The sequence below is a fragment of the Anomaloglossus baeobatrachus genome, chromosome 3 (assembly GCF_048569485.1).
Source record: "Anomaloglossus baeobatrachus isolate aAnoBae1 chromosome 3, aAnoBae1.hap1, whole genome shotgun sequence".
Classification (NCBI taxonomy): Eukaryota; Metazoa; Chordata; class Amphibia; order Anura; family Aromobatidae; genus Anomaloglossus; species Anomaloglossus baeobatrachus.
The window spans coordinates 454,409,531-454,421,720 of NC_134355.1; the positions used below are offsets into that span (position 1 = coordinate 454,409,531).

Genomic DNA, 12,190 nt, shown 5'->3' on the forward strand with positions numbered 1-12,190 from the left:
TGTATCCCCCATTTTCTAGGAGTGCAGAACCTCCATGTGAGGAGTGTGGGTGCAATGAATCTGCACCCACTCTCCCCGGGTCCACAGCAGCAGAGTCCATGTCGTAAGTGTTGCTACCAAAGCTGCAATGTCCTACTCATGAGGTAAGGGCATGCCTAATCAGGAGAACTATTCTACATTTCCAAATAGTGGTATTTGCTGATATTATTGCTATTCCACCTACTATATATTGGGGATAGGATCATGGAGATGGAATACCCCTTTAAGTCCAGTTATCTAGCTGAATAAATACTAAACAACAGAGCTTGCTATTTAGACATGTTTTCTTGTGTCGTATAACGGACTCTCATGTTTGGTAGTCGTTCATCAGGGCAACAGAGATAGCAAATCCCTCCATTTGTAAATGTAGTATAGCTCTCCTGATCAACTTTGTTCCTTACCTCATGAGCAGGGCATTGCAGTAGCTTACAGATGCATGGTTACCCCCACTCACTGTGTCTGAAAACAGGAAGCTGAGCTGACAGCCGCTCTGTGCATGCGGCAGTGTCTATTGTGAAGGAGGGGGCAATTCATTAAAAATTCAAGTATGTCACGAACAGTCGGCTGGGGGATCTCACTAGATCCACCCACTGTTCACCAATTTGTCACGATGAGACTGTGCTCTAGTGCCCCCCTTGTCGGCAGGTCAATTTCAGTATCCTGGATAATAAGAAAATGAGGCTGCTGAGCTACTAATGCCAAAAATTGAAGGTCTCCCAGCATGGGTAATGTATATATCACTCTCTCTCTATATACATATACCACATGTATACCAAGGTAGCACTCCAATAATTCTGCACAACAATAATTTTGCTGCCACCACCAAACTTTATACAGGTAGTCCGGACACTGTTTACAGATAGCAAAAGGCTATTCGGGTTTGGATTCGTATATAAAGCAGGAGGAACAAGCTATTAAATTTTATATATTTTATCTGAAAATAGGCATTGTTTATAAAAATTTACAAGATGTTACAAAAGGGAACAATACAAATACAGTGTAGACAATTACATAAAAGGGATAAACATGAAACTTACTAAACTTATGCTATAGATGTGACGTCCGAATTTATGTAGGGTCTCCAGTAGACAAATGGGCAGCACCACAGCTTAACTGTGCCCTTCTGAACTGACAAAGGCCAAAAATGGGCTTCTGACTTTTATGACCTATGTTCACCCTCCCATCTGTGACCTCATTTTACGATATCTTGTGGGCTGTGCCGAAGGGTTCAGAAAAATTAGGTAATTCTAGTTTTTCACATTTCTTTGCCCCTGGGCAACACAGGTGAAAGATATTAGCGTCACATTTTATATCTCAATTGTTCATTCACATAGATACCAAACACAATGCATCTAGTATGATTCTATTGGCCAATATCCATTTGTTGGGATTACCAGCGATCACCTAGCAAAGCCAAATGGTGCGCTGCGTTCAGCTCTTCACTGGGATTCTGCCAATATGCTTTTCATTTTTCTAGTATTAACATGGCACCTAAAAACTATGTTACTAGCTTTTCTACTTAAAAGAACAAAGGAGATGTCTTTCTCTGTACATTCTCCTCCAGATGCTTCCATCCCCCTGGTCATAATTACCTAACTCTCAGGCAGATCAGATAGTGTCGTTATGGTGATCTGTGCTAGTGCTGGGGTGGGCGGTGGTATAAAGGTGGTATCCCACACAGCGACGGCGACAACGACGTCGCTGCTTCGTCACCATTTTCTGTGACGTACCAGCGACGTCCCGTCGCTGTCGCTGTGTGTGACATCCAGCAACGAGCTGGCCCCTGCTGTGAGGTCGCCGCTCATTGCTGAATGTCCTGCTTCATTTTTTGCTCGTTGCTCTCCCGTCTGTGAAGCACACATCGCTGTGTGTGACAGCGAGAGAGTGACGAACTGAAGCGAGAAGGGAGCAGGGAGCCGGCGTCTGGCAGCCTGCGGTAAGCTGTAACCACAGTAAACATCAGGAAACCAAGGGAAGCCCTTTCCTTAGTTACCCATTATTTACCTTCGTTACCAGCATCCCCAGCTCTCACGCTGCCTGTGCTGCCGGCTCCCTGCTCCCTGCACGCCAGAGTACACATCGGGTAAATAAGCAAGGGTTTGCTTATTAACCCGATGTGTACTCTGGCGTGCAGGGAGCCAGCGCTAAGCGGTGTGTGCTGGTAACCAATGTAAATATCGGGTAACCAAGCCCTTGGTTACCTGATATTTACCTTAGTTACCAAGCGCAGCACCGCTTCCACCCGTCGCTGCTGGCTGGGTGCTGGTCACTGGTCGCTAGTGAGATCGGCCTGTTTGACAGCTCACCAGAGACCATGCAACGACGCACCAGCAATCCTGATAAGGTCAGGTCGCCCGTTGTGATCACTGCTGCGTCGCTATGTGTGAACCCAGCATAAGGGACCTTAAAAGTTTTAACATTACAAAGTACATTAGTGATTTGTATATTACATTATAAACAGTAATGAAGATCGTGCTGATTTTATGTCTAGAACTGAGAAAGAACATAGCTTTTCACGACATCTATTTTTGACAAAGGTAAAAAAGGAAAGTCATACCCAAAATAGAAATAATATGCAAACTATTCCAATGAACTGAAACATGGTCAAGAATTTGAAAAGGGAGAATGATGTAACAAGAGTATTCCGACCTTCCCTGCATAGAAAAACAATAATTTTGTTACTTATAAAAAGTAAATCATTCTTTTAGGTTACTATAATAACACAATAATGCTTGTAATACAAAAAAAAAAATCTTAATTTATACAAAAATTGTATTTGAAAAATTCTGTTTTAAAAAGAATATGTATTAGTCCATATGCACACGTTGAGTATTTGGCTATATGTTTTTCTCAGTATTTGTAAGTCAAAACCAGTAGAGGGTAAAAAAAAAGCAGAAGTGTTGCACATGATTTTATTTTACTTTTTCTATGATTGTTCCACTCATGGTTTTAGCTTACAAATACTGAGGCAAAAACTCACCAAATACTCAGTTTGTGCACCAGGCCTTGGGCTAAATGGGGCTGAATTGTAATATCAATATCAAACATATCCTATGAACAACATTGATGGTAGTCTATTCCAATCACACAATAATCAACTGCATCATCGTTAGGAAAAATAAACCATGAACTAAATCAGTTCCAGTTCTCACTCATCCAAATTCCAGACAAATACTGTATATCACTACAATCAGATTTGATGTATCATCAGATGTAGACGTATGTTCCAAATTAATGTAAAACTTACTTGATGAGCAAAGGAACACATTCAATATTTGGAATTTTGGAAGTAAATGGCGACGCCACAGAAGCTTCTAATTCAGACAGGGAAATTCCAGCATGCGCCATTTTAAGTGCCTAGGAGTAGTGAATAATATATGAAAGATTAGTTGTCATGATAAATAATCTGTTGTATCCTATATTATTACCAGACGTAATTATTTTTCTAGAATTATAAATCAGCAATGCATCTATAGTTAGATTAGTGAGCCTTTATAGTAGAAGAAACATGTTTAGATAAACCCTGTCAATTTCGACCCATAAACACAGAGACTAATGGCAATTTAGTTTAACATAAATAAATGTCCATACTAATTTCTATGTGTTTGTCTAGACTTATTACTCACTGGAGCTGGCTTAAAGGGCTGGTCCACCCCTGAGAATTTTTGTAAGACCATGAAGCTTTCCAAATTCTACTGTTGTAGAATAAATAGAGATGAGCAAACTTGTTTGGAAAAGGTTCGCTAATTTCAAATTCGGTACGAGCCTTGGCATATTCAGCTTGGGCTCGGAGTTTTGAACACTTTTGTCAAAAAGTCGACAATATTTGTTTTTGTTTGGTAACTGCAGCTTTTCTAATACCACACTAATACTTTGGGTATGATAGTGATGGTGCATGATGACCAGTTAGACGTGCTTGATGAGGGAAGAGGTGGGGAGAGGTTAGAGACATGGCAGACTTTTTTTTTCTTTACTTAATGAGGGTGCAGAAACCATTCACAATGTTCAAACACAAGGGCTTGTGTCATTGGCTGCCTAATTAACATGTCCCTCTGCATATAAAAGTGGACATGTGGAATTGGTGCCATTTTGTGATTGCTAAAGCTTAGGGACGGTGCTACTGCTGATGCTTAGCTAGGGGATTTAATCATAGGTAGTTGAGATATTTAGGAGCACGATTGTGTAGAATAGGTAAGTGCAGGGACGTGCAGTGTAGGGAAAAGTTGTGTGCCACAAATTGACATTTCATCCTCTAGTGGTTGCTCATTGAATGCTCCAGCTCAAACTTGCTATATCCTCATCTAAATAGTCACCATTCTGTGGTGGAGCTTAAAATTGCTATTTCATCATCTAAATAATTGGAAAATCAGTGCTCCAGCTTAGAATTCGTATTTCCTCATCTAAAAAGTGGCAATTCTGTGGTGGAGGTAAAAATTGCTATTTCATTATCTAAATAGAGGAAAATCGTTGCTCCAGCTAAAATTAGTATTTTCTCATCTAAATCGTGGCCATTCTATAGTCGAGCTAAAAATTGCTATTTTATTATCTAAATAGTGGAAAATCAGTTCTCTAGCTAAAAATGGCTATTTCTTCATCTAAATAGGGTTCATTCTGTGCTCCAGCTAAAAATTGCTATTTCATTATCTAAATATTGCAAAATTTTTGCTCCAGGTCAAAATAGGCATTTAATCCCCTAAATAGAGATTGTTAATTTAGTGATAGGTGACTGACAGGTATGGGACTTGGTTTGTGAAACATCTGGTTTAAAGAGGAAAAAGGGACATCAAAACATGTGTGGGAAATCCCGAGGTCGTGGTGGAAGGGAGAATAAGTATGGTGTTCGAGGTGTACATGGGGTAGGTACTAAAGTTCATGAAAGCTCTATTAAACAAACATTGGCTCATCCTAGCTAAAGACAACTGACAACGTCTGTTACTGGATGGACTACACCACTACCTTTCTTAGGCAGCTGCACAACTGTATGATTTGTAGATGGGGGCCACAAGGAGCACGTGCTACAGTGGAGGGCAAGTACTGCATCAACTGGTCTCTCCTTTTCCTCCATCTTAACTTCACATACAGTGCAGTCCTCAGAGATTGTACCCCATACACTTGTTTCATCTTGCAACAAAACTCTCCAACCACCCTACTAACTGTGGAGAACGGCAGATGTGCAAATATGCATAGCTTTTTACACATTCAATTCTATGGGCATCAGAGGTCTGTTCCAAAATTTCACAGACTCAAGAGGAGGAAAGCATCAATGCCTAAAATCTTTGCCAGTTGTATCCAGGGTTGTTAGAAGGGGAGAATCAATACCCTGATTATCAGACATTAAGCCACAGATGTGGAGGTGTTGATGATGAGACTCAGATACCTAAGGCACACGAGTACTGTACTGTGGTGTCAGCGCAGGAAAAGGAGGAGTGTGACTGTCAGGGTGATGAGTGGGATGACCGAAAGGATGACGATGAGGTTGGAGATTCCACTTGGTGTGAACCCAGAGGCACTCAGCTAAGAAGCTCAGCAGAGGAGGTGAAGGAGAAGGAAGATGAGGAGGTTATGTTGCCAATTGCCGCATAAATATGTAGTGATGCAACCATTAAACACTGCGTCCTCAGCCACAACTCTGGCTGTGGCCAGCAACATTTGTGGGTCTTCAGCTTGCAGGAAGGGTTGCCTGGCCTGGGCCTTTTTTGAGACCTCAAATGATGAACAACCTTTTTTTATCTGCCAACTTTGTAAACAACGACTCAATACAGGCAAAAATTTCAATAAATTGACTACTACAAGCATAAGCCAGCACATGTTGTATAGACGTACTTTACTCTGGCTTACTCCACTAAAACACACCCGATCAGCCCTCCCTAACCAATGGCCGCCCCATCAACCGTGTCTGCTACTTCTTCTGCCTCTGTCACAGTTGAAACTGTTCTCACACAGTCTTTGGCCACAAGACCTCCACTTATTTACACGCTACAGTCAGGGTGAATGAGGACCCGCCCGCTGTTATGGAAGTGGACCTGTCTGGTATTTTTGACCGATGTCAGACACCAAGCAAATTAAATCTTTCTCAATTCACCATTACATCTCCGGCTATACCTCCATCCCAGTCCACCAGTTTGTCTTGTACCCCCTATTCCACTTCAGAACAGCAGCCAGCCCATGTTCCTGCAATTGTGGTCAAGTAAAAGATTATTTCCTCCTACACATGTCAAAGCTAAGAGCTTGAACTTCACCATATCTAAACTGTTGGCCACAGAAATGCTGCCTTTCTGCCCAATGGATACAGATGGTTTTTGAAATTTGATGACCATGGCAGTTCCAAAGTACCAGTTTCCCAGTTGCTATTACTTCTCTAAAAATCTGTGCCTGCGCTACACCAGCATGTCACAGACAACATTTCCCATTACTTGAAAATCTCTTTCTCCAAGGGTGCATTTCACCACTGACACCTGGACAAGCAAGTATTGCTAGTGCAATTACATATTACTCTCTGGGCTGCTGTACAAGTCTTAGAATCCCTAAAGCTTTCGGGACAAACTTCTGTATCTACCATTTCCTCCATGGCTTCTGCCTCCTCCACCTCCTCTAGTGATTCCTCCTGCGCCATCAACCTCTCCCTTAATGTGATACTCATTCCAACAGTGCAAACAGAATCCCCCCACCTAGATACCTTATGCGATAATGTTGTGATCCTGTTGGTGGCCCTTCAGTAGGATGACCTTACACATGTGCCTTGCATGGCTCACATCCTCAACCTCCTGCTTGGATGCATTGCTGCAGGATTCATGGTTGCTGTCTGCCCACTTTCACCATCCACACCTCATGGACAATCGACTTGCATCGCTACAAAGGTTATTCAGCCTACCAGGTTAACCTGTTGATATGTGATATGCCAACAGGGTGGAATTCCACTCTGCACAAGTTGCAGTGGCTGTGGCTGCGGTGATGAGCTCTGCTCTGGTGCAGTATGTCATGATACATTGCCTGGTCCAATGCAGTTCGGTTGTTGAACAAAACAAACTTGCAGAGTGGGCACAGATAAAAAAAACCTCTGCACTCTTCTGCAGAGTTTCAAAATGTCTACTAAGATGGTTAGCACTGACAATGCCGTAATCAACATCACTATTCCTGTCATCAACATGCTAGGGCAAACTTTGAATAGTCTGCAGGAGAAGTTGGTGGTCCCAGAGGCAAAGTAGGAAGCAGAGGAGGATGCGGAAGGGAAACCAATATCTGTAAGATTTGTTGTTGCATAGGCAGATGGTACGGGAGGGTAGAGTACAGCAATTGAGGTGGGATAATAGTAACAGGCAAACTGTAAGTGAAGGTTCAGAAGCCAAGTAACAAATGGAGGAGGATGAAGTGATGGGTAGGCAACAGTCAGGAGATAAAAAATATATTGATCCCATGTCTCTTGCCCATGTTTGGTGGGAGGAGATGGAGGAAACAAGCTTGAGTGTTCCCCCAAAACAAACACATTATGGACTTGGACCTCCCGGATCTGACACATGAGCGCCTTCTTGCTGCACATCTTCAACATGATTCCTGAATTGTTAGGACTAGAAATAGTGCTAACAACTGTGTTGCCACTGTTAGATCCATGGCACAAGAATACATTTTTACAGATGCATTTTCCCCCTGAAAAGGGATGCGCGCATGCTGGAGTATCAATACCAACTTGTACACAATCTTAGGAGTTGTTTTCTCCAAGACAGCAATGAGATACACACTGTTTTAAACTTCCAACTCCGGGAATATCAAGTTGTCATCTCAGAAACATTAGCAGCAGTTTAAGTAGCAGGAGCAATTTTTGTAATGTGTGTATTGTGCATCAGCAGAACACAGTACAAGTCTGACACGTAGTGAACAACCAAAGAAGATGGTGCTGGAGTATCTAGAGCTCAATATCAATGCCATCAGAGGGAGTTCAACCTTTTTGCATTTTAGTCTTCAAAAATGGAAGAGTGGCCTGAACTCACTAATTATGCCTTGGAGGTTTTGCCATGCCCAGCAGCCAGCATTCTCTCAGAATGAGTCTGCAGGTGGTGTCCTGACGATCAAGTGCATCCGTCTGTCCACTGAAAGTATAGAATGCCTAACTTTCATCAAAATGAATAAGTCATGGGTCTTCAATGACTTTTCTATACTGTGCAGACTAAGCTATGGTGTAGTTTTCAGTTTGCTGCATCGATCTCATGTTATTGCAGTCTGACACCTTTGTTGTGGCTTTAGTGGCTGCTGTTGCCACTTCTGCTGATTTTACTAACAAGTGCCTTGGTGGAGCAATAATCAGTGTTTGCTTTATTATATGTATGAAACACCTAATATTCCTCCTGTTTCTCCTCCTTTTGCTTCCACCTGAGTCATGGTGACCAGCCCTGTCTGGTGCATAGCCCGTACCTGACTACAGCGCTAAGACACTATGGGTACTGTAGGGGAATTGATGCCACTGTTGTGCTGTCTGCTTCTAATTTTTGGAAATGTGGAGACTCCAAGATGGGTCTACAAGTTGTATTTTGTCTGTAGTGGCAAGGTTCTCAGATCAACAGGCCTATACTTGTCACTCAGACATCCACCCACCTCTTGATTTGAAAGCAGTAAATACTGTGCCAGACCCTGTGCCATTTATGGCCCATGCTTGACTGCAGCATTAAGATACTATGGGTACTGTGGGATGTAGTGCTGGCATCCCTGAACCCCTTGCTCTCCTCCCCATGGGGACGTATGCTAACTCACTGCTGCGGCCAGCTCTCACCCCGCTGCCCATAATTTTTGAAAATGGGGAGACTCTGAGATGGATCTCCAAGTTGTGTCTTATCTGTAGTGGCAGAGTTCTCAGAGCAACATGCCTACACCTGTAACTTATCCATCCACCCACCCATCTCTTGATTTGAAAGCTGTAAATGCTGGGCCAGATCCTGTGTTGTGTATGTGTGGCGCCCCTGAGGCTTCAGTCACCACAGGGTATTGCATCTCACTTAAGGTGCAGTACGGGTAAGGAAGAGGTTAATCATTGGTGTTTATCACATTTCATCACACACAGCCAGACAGTGAGTCAGCTATGACACTATGAGTAATGTGGGGTGTAGCCCTTGCATCCTTACACCCATTGCTCTCCTCACCATAGAGATGTGCGATTACTCAATGCCAAAGCCAGCTCTCACCATGCTGCCTGGTGTCGCTGCACTCCTCCACGTGGATGCTTCCTGCTTACCCTTCTGGGACCTGTGTGCATGTCACAGGTTCTCTGAGAGTGCTCCTAGGGAATGTGTGCACACTGCTGCCCCTCTCTTAAACAGCGAGAATGTCACTCCCAGGAAGTGCCTCTCAGCCTATCAGTGAGAGGCACTGGTTTCTAAAGGCACTCTTCCACTATGGGAGGTGTCTGATCAATGCCCTTGTTTAGGTAGTGGTTTGTGCCCTAGCCAGCTAGTTGTCAAGTTGTCAGGTCTCCTTGTCCTGTCCTGTCTTGTCCTGCCTATATCTGGTCCTAGCCCATCCTCCCCTGTTTGCTCCTCCTTCCAGTCCTTCCTGTCTTGCCTGTACCTAGTCCCAGCCAATCCTGCCATGTTGTCACCTGGTTCCAGTCCATCCTGTCCTACCTGTACGTGGTCCCAGCCTGGCCTGCCCTGTTGTTTTTTGGTTCCAGTCCATCGTGTCCTGGCTTTTCTTGGTACCAGCCCGTCTCCCTGTTGGCATCCGGTTCTAGTCCATCCTTTCCTGCCTGTACTTTGTCCTAGCCTGTCCTTTCCTGCCTGCATCTGGTCCCAGCCCATCCTGCCCTGTTGGCTCTAGTGATTCAGCCTGCCTGTCCTGGCTGTGCAATCTGCCTTAGCCACTTTGCTGGTCCCAGTCTTGCTAGTGACTCTGCCAGTCCATTTTGCCCATGCTGTCTGCCTCTGCTACCCTGTTGGTCCCTCTCCTTGCTAGAGACTCAGCCTGTCTATGTCATTGCTCACTCCTGTCCTGGGGGTCAGCTGCCACAGTCCTGGTCTCTGCCCTGGGAGTATTACCTGGTGTTTGCCCCATGGTGGGCACCTAGTCAAGCCCCTCTTACAAAAGGATAGGCTTGGCAAACCTCTGTGGTCCAGCTGGTCCACTTCCACTCACCGCTTCACTATTTTTGGTGGTGAGCATTACAGCGGGCAATTGATACCACTGTCCTGCTGTCCACCCATAATATTTAGAAATGTGGAGTCTCCAAGATGTGTCTCCAAGTTGTATTTTGTCTGTGGTGGCAGGGTTCTCAGAGGAACAGGCCTACACCTGTCACTCATCCATCCACCTCTTGATTTGAAAGCTGTAAATGATGGGCCAGACCCTGTATGGTGCATGGTCCATACCTGAATGCAGTGCTAAGACACCATGGGTACTGTGCGGGAATTGATGCCACTGTTCTGCTGTCTGCCTCTAATTTTTGGAAATGTGGAGACTCCATGGTAGGTCTCCAAGTTGTATCTTGTCTGTAGTGGCAGGGTTCTAAGAGCAACAGACCTACTCCTGTCACTCATCCAATATTTCTTATGTTAATACTATAGGAAGTTAATGGCTGTTCACAACAGTGTGGCTCCTTTGTTTGAGGTATTTTGGCAGCTTTTTGGCGCCTCTAAAGGTGTTAGTATACCTTTTTATGGCATCCCATTGAATTCAATGGGTTTGGATATGTTCGTTGAACCATTCGTCAAATCATTTGGCATACACAAGTGAAGTCAGGAAACACAAACTGGACCGAACCTTGGGTGGTTCACTCATCTTTAGTAATAAATACACTGGTGAGGGTCTGCTCCAATGAAAACAGTCATCACATAGCCTCAAATATGAGATTTGCATACATACATACTTGCAAGAGTCTCAGCGGCTTTGTTCAATAGGTTGTATTAAGAAATTGCTGAAAGTTTAATCAGCTAGTGACCGTAGCACTGCAAATTGTATACTTTTAATCTTGGGACAACCTCTGGAATGGACAAGCTGAATCCAAGCAATCAGTACATACATAAAAATAAAAGTTAACAATCTTGCCTGTGTCATGTTGGGCAAAAGCTGTGTTTTCTGATGTAGCACCCTTCACAAAAGAGGTCTCTGCATGGCCAACAAAGCACCCACCGATATCTAGTTTACTTGCAGTCCATTAGGAAGAACTGCCAGGAATCACTTTAGAAAGTAGCAATGTTTTTTGAATCCTTTGGCGTTTTTACTCCAGTTTCCCGCACATCCACCAAAATGAGCAGAACTAAAGCAGAACGGGGCATGATACCACAGCTCGGCTAATTTATGAGTGGTGGTATACCTTAAATCTTACTCCTGTTCATTTCCTGCTAACAAACTGCAACTAATGGAGATATCGATAATAAAAAAATTCTGTATAAAAATCACCGTTAAATGGTAATGCATATCAAAAATACCTTTCATTTAGAATCCATAAGGATACAATAAATAAAGGAATTGGTGATTAATTGATGTTAAAAATAGTATTTTTATTAAATTAATAAAATAAACATATGTTACATGCTCATAATAAATACAAGGCAGGAGAGATTCCCATAAATTATAGCAGTGGTTTACCAGATAATAAGTAGCGTAATGCAATGACCAAAATCATGTGGTTATTAATTATTCATGTATGACCAAGTGCAATGTGCAAAAACTAATGTCAAATTAATAAATTAGTAATATATAAAAGATCTAGTGTATATACCCTTTGTAAATTATACATTGCTGGTAATGTGCTAATCAATAAAGGGTAAGTATACCATCCATAAGGTCAGAAAAATCCGGCGTGCCGCTATGCCCCGACTTGCGTTTCAAGCGTTCTTTTCCTCAGGGGGTGCTATGCTAACAAACTGCAACTAATGCAGATATCGGTAAGTGCATTGTTGGCCAAACAGGCATCCCTCTTTTATAGCAGGAGCTACAATGGAACTGTGCACTCAGCTCTTACCCACTACAATACATGGACGATTCTCAATATTCATTTTTAAATGAGATGATTCCTCCCTGGCTATCTAAATATATATATATATATATATATTATATATTATATATTATATATATATATATATATATATATATATATATATATATATATATATATATATATATATATATATATATATATCTATATATATGTATATGTTTCATGGATGAA

General features: G+C 42.7%; 1 protein-coding gene across 1 annotated transcript in view; it reads right to left on the reverse strand.

The window, feature by feature from the left end:
* Positions 1–12,190, reverse strand: part of LOC142297271 (putative cation-transporting ATPase 13A5) — a gene marked incomplete at its 5' end in the record, with an annotated part of 197,502 nt that overhangs the window by 40,209 nt on the left and 145,103 nt on the right. Inside the window, 2 exons of the mRNA XM_075341526.1 lie at positions 2,597–2,693; positions 3,287–3,396. Of these exons, the coding sequence (XP_075197641.1) occupies positions 2,597–2,693; positions 3,287–3,396 (207 nt within the window). The remainder of the gene's footprint in view (positions 1–2,596; positions 2,694–3,286; positions 3,397–12,190) is intronic.